General features: G+C 47.5%; 2 protein-coding genes across 6 annotated transcripts in view; one reads left to right on the forward strand and one right to left on the reverse strand.

Moving 5' to 3' along the window:
* Window positions 1-17,191, reverse strand: Ppp1r14d (protein phosphatase 1 regulatory inhibitor subunit 14D). Of its 3 annotated transcripts, none has more exons than XM_045156694.1 (5): window positions 17,115-17,191; window positions 8,933-9,223; window positions 822-905; window positions 610-642; window positions 1-448 (listed from the first exon to the last, which is right to left on the reverse strand). In XM_045156694.1, the coding sequence occupies exons 2-5, from the start codon at window positions 9,188-9,190 to the stop codon at window positions 383-385; spliced, it is 441 nt and encodes a 146-aa protein (XP_045012629.1). In that variant the 5' UTR covers window positions 9,191-9,223; window positions 17,115-17,191; the 3' UTR covers window positions 1-382. The 3 variants fall into 3 exon arrangements, with proteins under 3 accessions (XP_045012629.1, XP_045012630.1, XP_004660850.1); XM_045156695.1 differs by lacking the exon at window positions 17,115-17,191 and adding an exon at window positions 16,953-16,998; XM_004660793.2 differs by lacking the exon at window positions 17,115-17,191 and adding an exon at window positions 9,608-9,732 and having other exon boundaries at window positions 8,933-9,213.
* Window positions 16,845-20,055, forward strand: part of Spint1 (serine peptidase inhibitor, Kunitz type 1) — a 17,079-nt gene continuing 13,868 nt past the window's right edge. For 2 of the 3 annotated variants that reach the window (XM_004660794.2, XM_045156693.1), the window contains exon 1: window positions 17,059-17,705. In XM_004660794.2, the coding sequence (XP_004660851.2) occupies window positions 17,237-17,705 (469 nt within the window). In that variant the 5' untranslated portion in view covers window positions 17,059-17,236. Of the gene's footprint in view, window positions 16,961-17,058; window positions 17,706-20,055 lie in introns of those variants that run through there. The other variant, XM_045156691.1, reaches the window with a different exon arrangement.

Raw genomic sequence — 20,055 nt, forward strand, 5'->3', positions numbered from 1 at the left:
TAAATGAAAGGGAGGAAACAAGGGTGGGTATGGGTATTGCCTAGTGACTTAGGATGTTGATCTTCTATGGCATCACTTCATCCTCTCGCTCCCACTGTCCCTTGGCACAGATCCATTCCACACTCAATTTAGCTGGGGCTCCTTAAAGTTTTATCCTCCTGGCTGCCAATGAAAGCACTGGACAAAAACCACAATTGGCTTCTGGGGGAGCCCAGCTGAGAGAACCTAGCTGTGGGTGCATACACACTAGGGCTGAACAGATGTCCCTTCTTGATTTCCACATTTCTTGTCTGCATCACAAGATGTTTCTTGCTCAGCCAGAGTCCAGCGGGTCAAGGCAGGCCTAGCAGTGCTCAGGCTGCCAAAGTTGGTCTCACCACGCTTATTTCTGAGGCCGGCTGAGTCTCCGGAGTTTCTTGAGTTGACTGAGCAGCTCAGAGATAAAAGGCTGAAGGAGACACAGGAGTGAGATCAAGGCAGTAGAGTCATGGCCATTTACCATACTGTCCTTCCAAAGCTGCCCCTGGCCTTATCTGCTATCAGCTACTCTTCATTACCAGCCTCCCACTCCGGACCACCTCTACCTCAAACCAGCAGAGCATTCCTTACCTCTGTGGGGCGGGGGCAGTTCTGGAGAATGACCTGGGTAGAAGAGAGGAGAGTGGACTTCTGACCCATAGCACTTCCCCACAAGCCCTCACGCAATCTTCCGAGAACACCCTCTAAATTAGTCTGCTCCATACCAGGAGGGAGGGAGATTGCAGGTTCCTGAGTCCTTCTTGTTCCAAGCCCAATTTCTGGCTCCCAGCCTCTTATCCTACCTCGAGCTGAGTCTTCTGTTCCTCTGTGGATAGTTCCATGAGGGCTTCTAGGTCAATCTCGGGCTCAGAAGGGACTGGTTGACCCTATTTGGGAATAACATGGGATTCAGTGGGACACAGAAGCTGATACTGGAGTGGAGGTTATTGTCAAGGACTCACTCATCTTCATCTTCATTTCCACTGAGCTCCCTGTTCAGCCCTTACCTTACTCAGAATGTGCATTCAGTTCTCTACTTATTTATTAATTTTTTTTCTTTTTTATTTTTTTGGGTTTTCAAGGTAGGGTTTCACTCTAGCCCAGGGTGACCTGGAATTCACTATGTAGTCTCAGGGTGGCCTTGAACTCACTGCGAGATCCTCCCACCTGTGCCTCCCAAGTGCTGGTATTAAAGGCATGTACCATCATGCCCAGCTTCACTTTTCTGCTCAACAAACACCAACTATGTTCTACCTGAAAGTGTTAGAATTCTTCAGAGTCTTTGACAGGTATGGTGGCCCATGCCTGTAATACCAGTACTCAGGAGGCTGCTTCATCAGAAGTGTCCTGAGCTCCAGGCCCACATGAGCCTCAGAATGAAATCCAATCTCAAAAAAAAAAAAGAAAAGAAAAGAAAAAAGAGCCAGGTGTTGTGGCACACGGCTTTAATCTCAGCACTCAGGAGGCAGAGGTGGGAGGATTGCTATGAGTTTGAGGCCCCCCTGAGATTCCACAGTGAATTCCAGGTCAGCCTGGGCTAGTGAGACCCTACCTGGAAAAAACAAAAAAACAAAACACAAAAAAAAGAAGCCAGGGCTGGAGAGATGGCTTAGTTAGCAGTTAAGGTGCTTACCTGCAAAGCCAAAGGACCCAGGTTCAATTCCCCAGGACCCACGTAAGCCAGATGCACAAGGGGGTACACCTGCAATTCATTTGCAGAGGCTGAAGGCTTGGCAAAGCCATTCTCTCCCGTTCCCTCTCCCTCTTCTATCTCTATATATCATAAATAAATTTATTTAAAAATATTTTACCTTGGGGAGGGAGGGAATTACCATGGGATATATTTTATAATCATGGAAAATGTTAATAATAAAAAAAATGCTAAAAAAAAATTTTACTTTATTTATTTGAGAGAAAGAGACAGAGAGGAGGGGAAGAATAGGAGTCCAGGGCCTCCAGCCTGCTGAACACAAATTCCATACACATACACCACCTTGTGCATCTGGCTTATGTGGGTCCTAGGGAATCAAACCTGGGTCCTTTGGCTTTGCAGAAAGGTACCTTAACCACTAATCCATCTCTCCAGCCCAATTTAAAAAAAAAGTTGTTTTGTTTTGTTTTCCAAGGTAAGGTCCCAGTCAAGCCCAGGCTGACCTGGAATTCACTATGTGGTCTCAGGGTGGCCCCAACTCTCAGTGATCCTCCTACCTCTGACTCCTTAGTGCTGGGATTAAAGGCGTGCAATTAGAAAAAGAAAAAGATACCACAGGGGCTGGAGAGATGGCTTAGTGGTTAAGGCATTTGTCTTCAAAGCCTAACAAACAGTTCAATTCCCCAGGACCCACATAAACCAGATATACAAGGTGGCGCATGAGTCTGGAGTTTGTTTGCATTGCCTAGAGGCCCTGGTGTGCCTATTCCCTCCCTCCCTTTTTCTTCTCTTCTCTTCTCTTTTTGGTTTTTCAAGGTAGGGTCTTGCTCTAGGTCTGAAATTCACTCTAATCTCAGGGTGGCCTTAACTGCTAAGTCATCTCTCCAGCCCATACTGTTATATTATGTTTGTTTGTTTATCTATTTATTTGAAAAAGAGAGAGAGCGGGACATGGCCCACACCTTTAAACCTAGCACTTGGGAGGCAGATGTAAAAGGACTGCCAAGAGTTTGAGACCACCCTGAGACTACATAGTGAATTCCAGGTCAGCCTGGGCTAGAGCAAGACCCTACCTCAAAAAAAAAGTATTGTGAATATTTAAAAAAAATATTATTTATTTACTGAGAAAATGGGTATGCCAGGATCTCCATCCATTGCAAACAAACTTGACATATGTACCACCTTCTGCTCTGGCTTTATGTGGGCCCTGGGAAATCAAACTTGCATCCTTTGGCTTTCCAGTCAAGTACCTTAACTGCTAAGCCATCTCTCCAGCAGATTCCTTCCTTTTTTAATGCTTAACAATTTGCTATCTTCCTACCTTATCCTCCTGAGTGCTAGGATTATAGGTGTGTGCCTTACCCAGCTATATACCTTATAATCATCTTTTCTTGTTTTAGTGGTTTGAAAATCATACTTTTTCCATTTGATTACTTTATCCTTTGAAATCTATTTTTAACAAGTATGTGTCTAGTGACTGTGTTTTTCTTATTTGTTTGTTTTTTGCATGTGTGTATGTGAGGTATTAGCATGGTGTGGTATGGCATGATGTGTGTTCCCCCATATGCACATTTGTGGAGGCCAGAGGAGAGCATCAGGTGTATTCTACTATTGCTCACTGGCTGTTTCATTGAGACAGTCTCTCACTGAATCTGGAGCTGGATGACCTGCAAGCCTCAGTGATTTTCCCATCCCCATTCCCCACAGCTCCAGGTTTGCAGGGGTGAACAGTCATGCCTACCTGTTTACATGGGTGCAGGGGAATCAACTCAGGGCAAAGCATGCCTTCTCAGGTCCTCATCCCCACACAGCAAGTGTTCTTACCCTCTGAGCATGATGAACTTAGGAACTTCAGTGAACAAAGACCTGGCCTTCAAATAGCTTATGTACTCATGGCAGCCTTGATCATAATAAAAGTAGACATGAAGCCAGACATGGTGGTGCCCACCTTTAATCCCAGCACTCAGAGGCAGAGGTAGGAGGATCGCTGTGAGTTCAAGGCCACCCTGAGACTACATAGTGAATTCCAGATCAGCCTGAACTACAGTGAGACCCAATCAGTTTATGTTCATTTATTGAGTATGTACCAAGTATGATGACTGCTTCAGCCACTACAGCAAGACAGATGACATGATTTTGCCCTTGAAAAGCTTATAGCCCAGCCTGGTGTGGTGGCGCATAGCACTCAGGAGGCAGAGGTAGAAGGATTGCATGAGTTTGAGGCCACCCTGAAACTATATAGTGAATTCCAGGTCAGTATGAGCTAGATTGAGACCCTACCTTGAAAAACAAACAAGAAAAAAATTGGCACATGTACCTGGTATTTTCAGTGGCAAGGAGACCCTGGCACATCCATAAATACATTACATGCATATAAATAAAATAATTTTACACTAAAAAAAAAACAAAAACATAGTAACAACAACAAAAAGCCAGGTATGGTGGCGCACACCTTTAATCCCAGCACTCAGGAGGCAGAGGTAGAAGGATTGTCATGAGTTTGTGGCCACCTTGAGACTGCATAGTGAATTTCAGGTCAGCCTGGGCTAGAATGAGACAACCAATCAACTTGAATATAGCTCAATTATAGAGCACTTGCATGTGACAGGCTTTGGGTTCAGCTCTCAGCAACATACACACCATCACTGATCATGCGAAGGGACAGGAGACCTTTAACCAGGAGGAAAATCAATCAACAGAAGCTGACCCACAAATGACAGACATGATAAAAGTACTATATAAGGAAATGAGAGAAACAGAAAACTAGAAAAGCCAAGTGGAGGCTCATGATCATAATTCCAGCATGCAGAAGGGGTAAAGCAGGAGAACCCAGAACTCAATGCCAGATTGGGCAATTTAATAAGACCCTATCTCAAAATAAGAAGTGAAAAAAATGGCTGGAGAAATGACTTAGGAGTTAAGGTGTTTGCCTGTGAAGCCAACGACCCAGGTTCAGTTCCACAGGACCCAAGTAAGCCAGATGCACAAGGTAACACATGTGTAGAGCTTATTTGCAGTGGCTGGAGGAAGGTCCTGGTGTGCCCATTCTCTCTGTCTGTCTGCTATCTCTCTCTGCTTGGAAGTAAATTTTTTTTTAAATTTTTTTTTGTTCATTTTTTTATTTATTTATTTGAGAGCGACAGGCATAGAGAGAAAGACAGATAGAGGGAGAGAGAGAGAATGGGCGTGCCAGGGCTTCCAGCTACTGCAAACGAACTCCAGACACGTGCGCCCCCTTGTGCATCTGGCTAACGTGGGACCTGGGGAACCAAGCCTCGAACCGGGGTCCTTAGGCTTCACAGGCAAGCGCTTAACCACTAAGCCATCTCTCCAGCCCATTGGAAGTAAATTTTTTTAAAAATTTAAATAATCATTTAAAAAACAGTGGCTGGAGCCGGGCATGGTGGTACACTCCTTTAATCCCAGCACTTGGGAGGCAGAGATAGGAGGATCGCCATGAGTTTGAAGCCACCCTGAGACTACACAGTGAACTTAGGAACTTAGGAACACATGGGAATAGTGCGTGACTGCAATCCCTGCTTGCCCGTGAAGCCTAAGGACCCAGGTTCACCTCCCCCAAACCCACATAAGCCAGACAAACAAAGTGATGCATGCACACAAGATGGCGCACACATTGGGAGTCTGATTGCAGAAGCTAGAGGTCCTGGTGCACCAACTCTCCCCCCCCCCGTCTCAAAAATTAAAAAAGCCAAGCATGGTGGTGCACGCCTTTAATCCCAGCACTCAGGAGGCAAAGGTAGAAGGATTGCCATGAGTTTGAGTCCAGCTTGAAACCACACAGTGAATTATAGGTCATCTGGGCTAGAGTGAAAATCTACCTTGAAAAACCAAAAAAGCGGGGGGGGTTCAAGTGGAGCACCCTCCAACAAGAGAAGGTTGAATGGCACTAAGCTAAACAAGTTATACATCCCTATAACCACTCCCAGTGGTGCCATTCAAAGTGGGCATGTGGGATAGAGCCCTGGAGGATGGTGAAGGGCTATGGTGGTAGGCTTGGAGCAAGGTAAGATTAGAGACTTACTGTATGTGACCTCTGCCCAAGATGTCCAGCTGCCTGGGGCTTTCCCAGGTGCTAAACTGCTTCCTGCTGAAAAGATCAGGGATTGGGAGCGTAACTGCCACCTGGCACCTTTGGACAATTGCCATAGCAACCACGGGCTAGGCATTTTATTCCAGTCATTGCCTGGGAGTGGCCCGCCCACCTGCCATATTATAGGCTCATTAATGTGCAACTTCCCCTCCTCCACCTTCACCTTGAAAAGAAGTGCTTTGACTGCTGGCTTTCTCTGTCACCTGGGAGGACTTGCCTACAGGTGTCTGAAACATGAGACTTTTCATGCAAGTGTACAAGAAACACTGAAACTAGCTGGGCATGGTGGCGCAGCCTTTAATCCCAGCACTCAGGAGGCAGAGGTAGGAGGATTGCCATGAGTTCGAGGCCACCCTGAGACTACAGAGTGAATTCCAGGTCAGCCTGGGCTAGAGTGAGACCCTACCTCAAACAAACAAATACAAAGAAAAAAAAGCATTGCAATTGAAGGTAAGCCACTGGAGATTGCAGAAAGTAGTACAGGTGGATAAAAGTGCCCTGCAAGGCCAGAACAGATAGGCACCAAGAACGTTTACTTTTCTGTGGGCTCAGAATGCTTCAGAGTACAAGGTCAATACTTGGACCAAATAGACACAAGAGCCAATGAGCTGCAAGACTGACTGGTCCCCATCCATCATTCTTCCTCACTCCTAATTATGGGACAGCTAACAGCCTTCACTCACAAGAATCCCAAGACCCTTGCTGCCCAAGAAAGAAAACAGAAGACCTGTCTGAGCCTCACACCTCACACCTTTAATCTCAGCGCTTGGGAGGCAGAGGTAGGAGGATCACTGTGAGTCCAAGGCCACCTGAGACTAATGCCGGGTCAGCCTGGGCCAGAATGAGACTCTACCTCAAAAACTAAATAAAATAAAGAAAAGGTAGGATCTGAGAGAGGGAGGAAGAGAGGGAAGAAGGGAGGGAATAAGACAAGTACCATATCTGGGGAATGAGCAGGACTCCTGGTCCTCTGGGTTAGTAGTGGCTCTTAGCCAATCTGCATGTTAGATCCAACTGTGGAACTTCAAATTGTCCCATGCCTGGGCCCCACTTTAGTAGATTCAGTATAGTTGAGGAGGACCTCTGGGCATGGAGCTTTTTCTTAAGCATTTTAGGTGGAGACCCACTGGATGTGTGCCCAAGCCCCGCCGTCAGATTGTTAAACTGCAGCTCCTGGTCCTACGGCATCCTGACTATGTGACTTTGAACGGGTTACTCCACATGTTTTGTTTTGTTTTGTTTTGTTAATAAATTTATTTATTTGAAAGAGAGAATGGGCACTCTAGCCTCTAGCCACTGCAAACAAACTCCAGATATATGTACTACCTTGTGCATTTGGCTTATGTGGGTACTGGGGAGTCCAACCTGAGTCCTTAAGAGTTAACAGGCAAGCACCTAACAACTAAACCATCACTCCAGCCCCGTTTTTTTTTTTTTTTGTTTTTTTTTGTTTTTTTTGTTTTTTCAGGATGGTCTCACATAACCCAGGACTTTAACTCAATATATAGCTAGGAAGGACTTTGAACATCTGGTCATCCTGCCTCTTAATTCCTGACTATCAGGATTACAAGTATGTACCACCATGCTGTGTTTAGGTGATACTTTGTGCTTGCTAGTCAAGTACTGTACCAACTGAGCTACATCTCTAGCCCTAAGCCTCCACTCTTAGTTGTGAAACAGTATCTGCCTAATGGAGTTGTGGGTAGGTTTAAATCAAATAATGTATGTCCAGACTCGGCATTGTATCTAGGATAATATTAAGAGCTCAAAATGTTATTCCTGTTGAAGCAGTAGTTGCCATGACCCTGGGATACAGATTGAGAGATGTCTAAGAAAGGAAGCCCTCCATCCCGTGGCCAGGAGGCGAGAGCTTTTCCCCAGGGTGAGGTCAGAGACAAGGTGGAAGCCAGCTGGGCTCATGGTAGAAGTGCCCTGCTTGTTCTCTCTAGTCCTGCCCTGTCCATTCTGAGAGGCTGGAAATGGTCCATATCTGTGCCAGCAATGTGGTATGCAGGGCCACTTAACACTTGAAATGTAGATATGTGATATGAGACCTACATTTTAAGTTTTATTTAACTTGAATTCATTTAAAGCTAATAGCAATAGGTGGCGGATAGTGACGATATTGTGTAATGTGGCTCTAGGTCTGTATGTATGTTGAGGAGAAGAGTAAATGAAAACATAAAATAGAACAAAATAGCTTGGTCAAGCATTTTATGTCATTTGAGTCTCAAAATGTCATCTTTTTTTTTTTTTTTTTTTTTTTTTTTTTTTTTTTTTTTTTTTTTAAGCAAAGGAGATTGATTGAGAAAACAGTGAGAAAGCCCTGAGTGTCAGGGCATGCATGGTTAAGATTTTGGCCAGTCTTAAAATGTCTTATGAGTGAGATATAACAGGCATTGAGGGGGTTGGGTGATGGATTTAGTAGTTAAAGGCATTTGCTTGCAAAGTCTGTTGGCCCAAGTTCAGTTCCCAAGCCACTCACATAAAGCCTGACAGACACAGAAAGTGGCACAAGCATCTGGTGTGTGTAGTGACAAGAGGCCCTGATGTACCTGTACAGATGCATGGATGCAGATAAAAACTATAATTTTTAAAGAAAAAAAAAGCAGATGTGGGGGCACACGCCTTTAATCCCAGCACTCAGGAGGCAGAGGTAGGAGGATCACCATGAATTTGAGGCCACCCTGAGATTATATAGTGAATTCCAGATCAGCCTGAGCTAGAGTGAGACCCTACCTTGAAAAAAAAAATCCGAATCTTGGGAATGCTAAAAGGCTTTCCTCAAATCATACAAGAGTTAAAGGCACAGCCAGGACTTCCTTCCTTCCTTCTTTTCTTTTCTTTTTTCTCTTGAGGTAAGGTCTTACTCTAGTCCAGGCTGACCTGAAATTCACTATGTAGTCTCAGGCTGGCCTCAAACTCTTGGCAATCCTCCTATCTCTGCCTCCCCAGTGCTGGAATTAAAGGTGTGTGCCACCACGCCTCGCCCAAGACTTCCTTTCTATCTGCAGAAGAAAGGTTTTTGTCCATGGGAACATTTCCCACCGTCCTTCCAGCTCCTTTGGAGGTCTCTAAACAGGCTTTCTTGGTTGGTCCTCTGATGGGGTTCTACATCACCTACCTCCTCTGCCCTCCTGCATGCTACTTACCTGGAAGAGTTCCTGAACCTGAGCGTCCACCCACTGCTCCATCTCCATCCAGCGCTGAAGATGCCCCAGGTCGTACTTCACTGTCAGCCTGCTGGATCTTCGGGACCTGGCCAGCTTGGAAGGGTCCAAGTGACCCTTGGACTCTGAGTCTGTAGATGATGTCCTCCTCCTCTTCTCAGAAGCCCACTGGACCTTCTTGCCTGGGTTGTCTGAAGCAGGGCTGGTGGATGTGCAGGAAGCAGGGCTTGAAGACAACATGGACGGATTGGCTGGGCAGGGAGCTGTGGAAAACTGCCAGTCAGGCAAGAGCACAGAGGGAAGTGAGAGGACAGAGATCCGAGGGAGAGGCCTGCAGCAAAGAAGGGGGATGGGAGGAGGGCCAAGGCTCCCTGGGAGGGGTGGGGGTCAAAGATCAATAGGCCTTTGTCTAGTGTTGGGAATGCCAGTCTCCTGGTTTCTCTCTGCCAGCCAGTGACACTCCAGAGCCATATCCCAGCCTCCCTTTCTACAGCTTCTGGGCCCCACAGTGACATAAACCTCAGACAAGCAAAATTCAAGAGGTTACCATGCCCTCAGAAGAGGATGGAAGGGGCCCTTTGGTCTTGAGGGAGGTGGGGCTCCTAACTGTGCTCCACACCAGCAGGGCAGGGCTGGCATACCACCCAAGTCACTCACCTTAAGTATTCTGCCTCCCACTAGCCTAAAACATGGTGATCCACTCCAGGCCTGAGCAGCGGGACTCAGTTTCTACAGGAGCCCTGGCTGGCAGGGGTTATTGCCTCGAGTAAGGGGCAATCTGAGCGGGTGGATAGAGTTGTCAGCTTGACTGTCTCAAGGACCCAATGCCCCACTGTGTATAAGTGTGTCTTGATGTGAGCTGCTGTGAGCCTGGCCTGTGTGATGATTTATAAGGGCAAAATTACATCAAAATAAAAGAGAGACTGATTGAGAGGGGGAAGGGGTATGATAGAGAATGCAGTTGCAAAGGGAAAAGTGTGGGGGGGGAGGAATTACCATGGTTCATTGGAATTATTATTCAATTATGGAAGTTGTCAATGAAAAAAAAAAAAAAAGACAAATTTATGCAGCCTCAAGCCGGGTGTGGTGGTGCCTGCCTTTAATCCCAGCACTTGGGAGGCAGAGGAAGGAAGATCACTGTGAGTTGGAGGCCACCCTGGGACTACATAGTGAATTCCAGGTCAGCCTGGGCTAGAGTGAAACCCTGCTTAAAAATAATAATAATAATAAAAGAAAAGCTTACTCCTAGGAGTGTTGACAGGTCTCAGGTACTCAGGCTGCTGGCTAGAGACTTAAGTCCTTGCTAGTGGGCAGAAGGACACTTACTGTATAGCATCTCACTTTCACTAGACCAAGGAAGAGAGGATGCAGTCTTTTTTTTCTTTTTTTTTTTCAAGGTAGGGTCTCACTGTAGCCCAGGCTGACCAGAAATTCACTCTGTTGTCTCAGGGTGGCCTCGAATTCAAGGCGATCCTCCTACCTCTGCCTCCTAAGTGCTGGGATTAAAGATGTGTGCTAACACACCTGGCTGCTTTAAATATATATATATTTATTTATTTATATTTATATTTCATTTATTTGAGGGAGAGAATATGGGCGTGCCAGGGCCTTCAGCCATTGCACATGAACTTCAGAAGCATGTGCCACCTCGCGTATCTGGTTTACATGGGTACTGGGGAATCGAACCTGGGTCCCTGGGCTCTGCAAGCAAGCACCATCTCTCCAGACCTTGATGTTTTTTTTTTTTTTCACATAACATTTATTGTGTCCAATGTTGTACATGTACTAACTCATTATATCTGCATAGCAGCCTATAAAGTCCTCCTGCTTATACACAGAGGCTATGGCTCAGAGAGGTTATATAATTTGGTCCAATGCCACAGTGTCACAACCTTGGGCCCTCCTACAAGAAGTCCTCAGTAGGGTTAATGGAGCTGGAAGATGCCTCAGCATGTAGAGGCACTTGCTGCTCACCCCAAGTTTGATATCCAGCATCCACATAGCAAGGCCAGTGTAGTTGTGTATGCCTGTAACCCCAGTGCTGAGGGGAGTGGAGACATGAGGATTGCTGGGGTTCCCTGGTCAGCCTGTCTAACCAACAATGGGGATCTCCAGGTTCAGTGAGAGACTCTCAGGGAAATATGATGGAAGGCACGCTAGGGGAGGACACTTGCCATCTTCCCCTGGCTTTCACATGTGTGTGTATGGGAGAGTGCACATCTACACACACACTACACCTTGCACCAAAAAGTTAGTGAACCTCTGCCCAATAGAGAGAATTCTCAGAGTTGTCAGCAATCATACATGTCAAGTGCTCAGAAGGACACAGCAGATATCTGTTTTCTGTTGCTATAGTACAGTACCCAAAACTGAATTCTAAAACAAAAATGTATAAGAGCTAGGCATGGTAGTGTATGTCTATAATCCCAGCACTGGAAAGGCAGAGATAGGAAGTTTGAGGTCAGCCTGGTCTATATAGCAACTTTCTAGTACAGGTAGGACTGCATAGAGACCCTGGTCAAAGAACAAAACCAAAAAAGTTTATTTAGCTGATGGTTCCAGAGGCTAGCAGAGCCAGATTTATTTTTAGTTATTTATTTATTTTTTTGTTCATTTTAATTAATTTACTTTTGAGAGTGACAGAGAAAGAAGCAGATAGGGAGAGAAAGAGAATGGGCGTGCCAGGGCTTCCACCCACTGCAAACGAACTCCAGATGCGTGCGCCCCCTTGTGCATCTGGCTAACGTGGGTCCTGGGGAATCAAGCCTTGAACCAGGGTCCTTACAGAGCCAGATTTTTTGACACCCATACCTGGTAGGGACCTCAGTGGTGGAAAAGTGGAAGGACAAGTGTATACGGAAGAGGCCACACATAAGAGGCAGCCTCACTCTATATCCTGCCTCTCATGGCAACAAATCCAGTCTTTCAAGAATTAACCCAGTCCCTGAGACAGGCATTAATCCTTCCTAAAGACCTAATCATCCCTTACAGGCCCCACCTCTGACACTACCACAATAGCAAATTTCAACATGCCTTTCATAGGGAACGAACCCTATTCAAACCATACTAGCAGGCTTCTCAAGAAATGACTGTTCACCACTTGAAAATGAGTTTTCATTTTAGGTAAATTGAATCGGAGGTTAAGGGAGAACTTCTGGAAATCAGAATTGCAAGTACTGTAAAGCCCAATGATTTGGTACTGAAGTAATGAAGGTAGCTTGCGTTCACTCCAACCCCTGCCCTTCCACTGAAATGTTATATGACCTGACAAATTACTTCACCTGTCAGAGACTGTTCATCTGTACAATGGGAATAAAAACAGTACCTACTTCCTTAGTTTGGTCTGAATCACACTGGGTAATATGTAAGATGTGCTTAGGAATAGGGTTTGAGCATTCCCAATGCCAAATAAATGTGTGTGTGTGCGTGTGTGTTTGTGTGTGTGTGTTAGGGCTGGGAAATCAAACCAAGAACATTTTGGCCAGGCGTGGTGACACACGCCTTTAATCCTGGCACTTGAGAGGCAGAGGTAGGAGGATCGCCATGAGTTCAAGGCCAACCTGAGAGTACAGAGTTAATTCCAAGTCAGCCTGGACCAGAGTGAGACCCTATCTCGAGAAACAAAAAAACCAAACAAACAAAAAAAGAATGTTCTGGATGCTGGGTAAGTGCTTTACATCTGGGTGAGTTACATCTCCAGTCCAAATACAGTGTTTTGTTTTTTTTTAATTCATTTGCAGAGAGAGAATATGACTGGGTGCAGCAGGGCCTCCTGCCACTGCAAGTGAACTCTAGATGCATGCAACACATTGTGCATCTGGCTTTACGTGGGTAATGGAACTGAACTCAGGTTGTTAGGCTTTGCAGGCAAGAACCTTACCTGCTGAGCCATCTCTCTAGCCCTATTAATTTTTTTTTTTTTTTGAGATAGGGTCTTGTTCTAAACCCAGGCTACCTGGAACACACTGTGTGTGTGAGCCGCCATGCCCGGCTAATTTTTTTTTTTTTAAGTTTTTTACCACCACACCCAGCCCATTATTATTATTATTATTATTAATTATTATTATTTTGGTTTTTAGAGGTAGGGTTTCACTCTAGCTCAGGCTAACCTGGAATTCACTATGTAGTCTCAGGGTGGCCTTGAACTCATGGCGATCCTCCTACCTCTGCCTCCCGAGTGCTGGGATTAAGGGCGTGTGCCACCAAGCCTGGCTATGTATGTTTTGTTTTTGATTTTCAAGGTAGGGTTTCCGCTCTTGTCCAGTGGAATTCACTATGTAGTCTCAGGGTGGCCTTGAACTCACAAGGATCCTCCTACCTCTGCCTCCCAAGTCCAGCCCATTATTTTTTATTTACTTGCTTGAGGTGGGGAAAGAAGAGAAGAAGGAGAGAAAGTATGGGTGTACCAGGGCCTCTTGCCATTGCAAATGAAATCCAGACACGTGTGCCACTTTGTGCATCTGGCTTTATGTGGGTACTGGAGAAATGAATTTGGGCCATGAGGCTTTATAAGCAAGTGCCTGTAACAGCAGAACCATCTCTCCAGCCCCCAAACACAATTGATAGAGTTGTAAAATTTTTTTCAAATATAAATATTTATTTTGCCTTTCTTCTTTTGTTTCTTTCTTTTCTTTTTTTTTTTTTTTTCTCAAAGCAGGGTCTCGCTCTAGCCCAGGCTGACCCGGAATTCACTATGTAGTTTTAGAGTGGCCTGGAACTCACAGTGATCCTCCTACCTGTACCTAAGGGCTGGGATTAAAGGTGTGCACCACCACACCCATCTATTTTATAGAGGCAGAGGTAGGAGGATTGCCATGAGTTCAAGGCCATCCTGAGACTACATAGTGGATTCCAGGTCAGCCTGGCCTAGAGCGAGACTCTGCCTTGAAAAACAAAACAACAAAGCAAAAAAAGGAAAAGATCTTTAGCTACAAGATCTACTAGGTCAAACTTTTGGATGAGAAATGAATATTCCCTCTGATTTTGCTTTTTTTTTTTAAAGGCATATACATTTTTTTTTCTTTCTTTATTTTTTTTTTCTTTTTGGTTTTTCAAGGTAGGGTCTCACTCTGGTCCATGCTGACCTGGAATTAACTATGTAGTCTCAGGGTGGCCTCGAACTCTCAGCAATCCTCCTACCTCCACCTCCCGAGTGTTGCTGAGATTAAAGGCATGCACCACCATGCCCAGCAGACTTCAATATATTTTATTTCACTATTATATATGTGTGTATAAATATGCATATATATACACATGTGTATATATGTAACACACACTTAAAATTATCTTTCATTTTCTTTATGCTTTTTTTCTTACTGTCACAAGTCTTGAATAACATTGAAATTTATCTCAGAAAATAAAATTAAGTGTGGTAGACAGCTTCAGGTTCACTGAGGTGAACTTCCAAGCCAGGAACAGTTATGGAGGAAGGGATTCTTATTGAAGCTTACAGATCCAGGGGAAGTTCCACAATGGCAGAAGGAGGTGACCTGCTTTCACAGGTCCAAGCAGAGAGAAGCCCCCTCCCACTGGGTTTTAATGAAAAGGTATGGCACCTTTTTTTCATTCTTTAAAAAATATATTTTATTTATTTATTTACTTCAGAGAAAGAGAGAGAAAGGGGAAGAGACAAATAGAGAATTAGCAAACCTGGGGCTCTAGTCACTGCTAACAAATTCCAGACACATGCACCACCTTGTACATCTGACTTATGTGAGTAATGGAGAATTGAACCCAGGTTCCTAGGCTTTGCAGGCAAGCATCTTAGCCACAAATCAAAACCATGTCTCAAAAATATTTATTTTATGGCCTCGATATCCATGACCTCATAGTGCCTGACACTACCTACCCAAGACCATAAGAGGAGGGAAAGGTCACAACATCAAAATAAAAGAGAGACTTATTGAGATGGGGAGGGGATATGATGGAGAATGGAATTTCAAAGGGGAAAGTGGGGGGAGGGAGGGTATTATCATGAAATATTTTTTATAATCATGGAAAATGTTTTTAAAAATTGAGAAAAAATAAGATAAAAAATATTTATTTTAAAATATATTTCATTATTTATTTGAGAAAGAGGTAGAGAGAGAATTGGTGCACCAGGGCCTCTAGCCTATGCAAAAGAACTGTAGACACAAGTGCCACCTTGTGCATCTGGCTTATGTGGATCCTGAGGAATACAGCCTGGGTCCTTTGGCCTTTGCAGGCAAGTGCTTTAACCACTAAGCTCTCTCTAGACCTTATTTTTATTTATTTATTTTTGTTGTGGGGAGAAGAGTTCGAGGTTAAGGTCTCTTTCTAGCCCAGGTTGACCTGGAACTCATTCTGTAGTCCCAGGCTGGCCTTAAGCTGACAGTGATCCTTCTATCTCTGCTTCCCATGTGCTGGGACTAAAGGTGTGTGTAACCAAGCCTGGCTTTTCTTTAAAAAAAATTTTTACGTATTTATTTGGGAGAGGGAAAGGCAGATAGACAGAATGGGTGTACTAAGGCCTCTAGCCACTGCAAACGAACTGCAGACTCATGCACCACCTTGTGCATCTGGCTTACATGGGTACTGGGGAATCAAACCTGGGTCCTTCCGCTTTGCAGGCAAGTGCCTTAACCACTAGGTCATCTCTTCAGCCCTATTTTTTTTCGAGGTAGGGTCTTGCTCTAGCCTGGGCTGGTCTGGAATTCACTATGTCCTCTCAGGGTGGCCTTGAACTCATGGTGATCCTTCTACCTCTGCCTCCCAAGTGCTAGGATTAAAGGCATGCGCCACCATGCCCGGTTCTTTAAAGGAAAAAAAAAAAAAAAAAAAAAAAAAAGGACTAACTTTGCTGTGTAACCTTAAAAGTTTTTTTAGCTTAGTGGCAGAGTGCTTGCTTAGCATGCACAAGGTCCTAGGTCCAATCCCAAGTACTACTTAAAAAAAAAAACCACACAACTTTTTTTTTTTTTTTCACTCCAGAGCAGTGTGCTTGGCATCAAGGGGTCTAGCTCTGAGAAGGTTAACTCAGGTACCTCCTTAGTGTTCGGGTGTCCAAGCACGACATTTCACTGGCTTTAGGAGGAAGGTAATTTGAGCCCAGGGAGAGGAGGTCAGCTCCTCCAGGTGAAGAGGCAGAAGGGAAATGCTAATAAAAGAAACAGATGATCCCCCAAATAAAAGTTACTGAAATCCTGTGTCAAGCAGGGAAGCCTGGTCTGGGGGAATTGCCTTTTTGTTAACTCTGGGAGAAAGGAGGGCTGGGCTAGAGCTGTTCCTCCACAGCATAGGTCCCAAAGGGCGGTTATCACTTCTGGGTTTTCTCCTGCTGAGAAACAGAAATAAAAGTCCCTTTAATCCCAGCACTCGGGAAGCAGAGGTAGCAGGATCGCTGTGAGTTCAAGGCCAGCCTAAGACTACCCAGTGAATATCAGGTCAGACTGGGCTAGAGCGAGACTCTAACTCGAAAAATCAAAAAAAAAAAAAGAAAAGAAAAGAAAGAAAGTCCCGAAGTTGACAGGCCACCGACAGAGAAAATCGTATGCATAAGCTTTCTTCCTATTCCACCTTCTCCAGCCCCTTCTTAACAGGCCTGGGTCAGGCAAAGCTGCCTCCAACCCGAAACCTGAAAGCAGCCGCCGGGGTCTCGGCCTTCGGGGCTCCCTTGTGAGACGCGGGGTCCCTGGCAAGGCTGGACCCCGCTCCCCACCCGCGCCACCCGGCCCCGGGAAGCCCGCGTGGGGCCGCCTCGCGGAGCTGCGGGACCGTGCGGCGGACGCCCGGGGTCTGGCATCAGGAAGCGGGCGGGCGGGTCGGGCCGGAAGTCGGGCTGGGAAGGGCGGGCAGGGGCGCACCGGGCGTGGGCGGGGTCGGCGGCGCAGGGGTTAACGTCCGTCCCGCCCCGGGGCCGCCGTGACTCAGTTTCACCAGCAGCCTAGGTGCGGGGAGCAGGTGTCAGCTCTTCAGCGCATCGGGCACGGGGCGGAAGCCGCGGCGCGGGCCGCAGGAAGCCGGGCGGCCCCACCCCGCTCACCTGCGCAGGTAACCCGAGCCCGGGACCCGAGGCCGAGCGGGCATGTGCGGCCGCGCGGGGTGCGGCCGCGCGTGCGTCCGGGTACGTGAGCTCCCCAGCAGTTTCGTGCGCGCGGCGGCTGCCTTCCCACCACCACCCCCCTTCGAAGGCTCCGGAGCTCACCGGGTGTGTCTGCTCTGTCCCCTCCCCGTCTTTCAGGTCACCGGCGCTGTCGGAGCCCAGAGGCCCTCGCGGTGAAGGTGACCTCCCCCCCACCACCACCACCCGCCCCGGGGAGGAGGACGATGGCCGGCGCCCGCGTCCCCGCTGCTGCTGTCGTCGTCGTGGTCGTCGGGTGGCTGCTGTGCGTCCCGCGCGGTCTCCGCGGCACGGAGCCCGAGCCGTCGCCCGCGCCCCCGGAGCCCTCCTCTGCGGAAGCCTCCTCCTGCCTGAACCGCTTTACCACGGGGGTGCCTGCTTTCGTGCTGGACACTGAGGCCTCGGTCAGTAACGGGGCCACCTTCCTGGGCTCCCCGGCAGCGCGCCGCGGCTGGGACTGCGTGCGCGCCTGCTGCGCCACCGCGACCTGCAACCTGGCGCTGGTGGAGCTGCAGCCCGATGGCGACGAGGGCGCCGTGTCCGCCTGCTTCCTCGTGAACTGCCTGTACGAGCACAACTTCGTCTGCAAGTTCGCGCCCAGGGAGGGCTTCATCAACTACCTCACGCGGGACGTGTACCACTCCTACCGCAAACTGCGGACCCAGGCCTTTGGAGGTGAGGCCCTGGAGGGGCGCGGGAGGTTCTTGAAGGTTATTAATGGAGTTCTGGGCCGAAGAGGAGCATCCGAAAGGAGTTAGGGGAGAGGGAGAGAGAGAGTCCAGATCCACCGACTCCTCCCTTGGAAGTTGGCTGTAGAGACCATAAGCAAAGGAAAGGAATGTGACTGGGGAGCACTTCTTCCTAGAGCCTAAATTCTGGCTCCCGAACTCAGGATGGTCACCGGGGCATGGGCTGGAGCCCGGCTCCGGGCTGCGTGTTTGGGACGGAGTGGGCAGCTCCCCGGATTCCTCGGACCCTGATAGGCTGAATCCGGGAGTGAGTTGTTTGGTCAGCCCAGTGAGTTGAAAGGCACTCTGGTTGTATCTCTTGCAGTGGCTGGATGTGGCAACTGGTTGGCACTTGTCTATGTCTGGAATAGATTAAGGTTTTTATTTATTTGAGAGCGACACAGAAAGGAAGAGAGAGAGAGAGGGAGGGAGGGAGGGAAAGAAAATGGGCGCGCCAGGGCCTCCTGCCACTACAAACGAACTCCAGACGCGTGCGCCCCCTTGTGCATCTGGCCAGCGTGGGTCCTGGGGAATCAAGCCTCGAACCCCGGGTCCTTAGGCTTCACAGGCAAGCGCTCAACCGCTAAGCCATCTCTCCAGCCCTACATTGAGTTTTTGAAGGCCTGGACACACCACAACTCAGCCAGACCTCAAAAGAGTGTAGAACGAGTTCACACTAGGGTTGTTCCATGGGGAGAGGGACAGTGTTGTGGGGACAGTAGTCTGGAGGCCTGGGAGGAAGGGGGTGTTGGTGTGGAGGGTAACTAACTGGGTGAGTCAGCCTGTTGGTATGTGTATCTGGTAGGTGAGGATGTCAGCTGTCCTGGCAGGTGTGTTCCTGTGCATGTGAGCCAGGCAGGGCTCTCCCTCCTTAGGATGGGATAGCCCAGCTGTCTGCTCACTTTGTTTATTTCTAGATACCAGAGCCCCTGCAGAGGTTCCACCACTCCCCCTTCTAAATAATTTCTGACCTAGTGGGGCTTCGGGACAGGAAAGGGTCACAAGTCCTAGTTCTTCACAGTGTGCTAATTGCTAAGCCACACACATCCTGTGAAGCCTTAAGCCCACAGTCGGTGAAAGGGGTGCTATTGGTAGACATCAGCTTTTTTAGATTAGGAAACTGAGCCTTCTCTGTTAAGTAATTTTCCCAGGATCACGTCGATAAGTGGTATGCCTGGGCCGCACCCCAGGGAGGACCACAAAAGTCCCATACTCCTTCACAGAGGACCGCCTTTCTCGTTCTGGTAGAACCTTAATACTCTAACCAAGACCTGCAGCAGGTAACTGAAGCAGAGTGAGGCCTGCAAGAAATGGGACTGTCTGGGGCCAGTGGAAAAGGGACTTTGTTCTCCTGCCTCCTCCTGTGTTAGTGCCTCTTTCAGGCTAAGGGTGGTCTCTTGGCCATAGCTAACCTTCAAATAGCTCTGCTGGGCCTCTAAGGAGAGGTGAGCAGGGAACATCTATGGGCTAGATTGGTCGGTGAAGTCTCACTGGGCCAGGATTAGAGCCTGTTCCACAAGGAAGCAGCAGCAGTGTAGGTGGTGATGACTGTAATTGATTGCCAGTGCCTTTCCTGCTCTCACAGAAGCCCATGAGAGTCCCACCCCAGGGCCAGAACCAGGCTCTGATCTGAAGGCAGAGCAGGATCTGGGCCACTTGGTCTTAGGTCCAGCCTTCCTCGTCTGGAAACCCCCCAGGACTGGCCCATTTGGCATAAGATAGGGTAGATTGAGGATTCCCGGGAATATTTAAGGATCTGGGTAGGGCTCAGTCTGTGTGTGTACCCCAAGCCATTCTAGGCCATCTCAGGGTGCTGTAGTACTTGGGAAATGGGGCAGGCTATGTGTCGGTCAGGGATTCCACAAGACAGCCAAGTCCAGCTGGTTGACTGATGTTGGGGGAAGGGTTCCTAAGCCTTTGATTCTTGTATTGGTTAGAGAAAATCTCCCTAGGATGGGTTGCTTTGTTCTTTTCCTTTCCTTTCCTTTCCTTTCCTTTCCTTTCCTTTCCTTTCCTTTCCTTTCCTTTCCTTTCCTTTCCTTTTTCCTTTCCTTTCCTTTCCTTTCCTTTTTCCTTTCCTTTCCTTTCCTTTCCTTTCCTTTCCTTTCCTTTCCTTTCCTTTTTCCTTTCCTTTCCTTTTTCCTTTCCTTTTTCCTTTCCTTTCCTTTTTCCTTTTTCCTTCCCTCCCCTCCCCTCCCCTCCCCTCCCCTCCCCTCCCCTCCCCTCCCCTCCCCTCCCCTCCCCTCCCCTCTCCTTTCCTTTCCTTTCCTTTCTTTTTTGTCAGCCAGCCCAGTCTA

This window comes from Jaculus jaculus, chromosome 8 (assembly GCF_020740685.1).
Source record: "Jaculus jaculus isolate mJacJac1 chromosome 8, mJacJac1.mat.Y.cur, whole genome shotgun sequence".
NCBI lineage: Eukaryota > Metazoa > Chordata > Mammalia > Rodentia > Dipodidae > Jaculus > Jaculus jaculus.

Excerpts from the sequence above, each read along its gene's own strand:
- Ppp1r14d (XM_045156694.1), bottom strand. The coding sequence starts at position 9,190 with ATGTTGTCTTCAAGCCCTGCTTCCTGCACATCCACCAGCCCTGCTTCA. Across the intron at positions 906-8,932 it reads AGGTTCAGGAACTCTTCCAG|GGTCAACCAGTCCCTTCTGA; the intron begins GTAAGTAGCATG and ends ATTCCCAAATAG. Across the intron at positions 449-609 it reads ACTGCCCCCGCCCCACAGAG|CCTTTTATCTCTGAGCTGCT; the intron begins GTAAGGAATGCT and ends TGTCTCCTTCAG.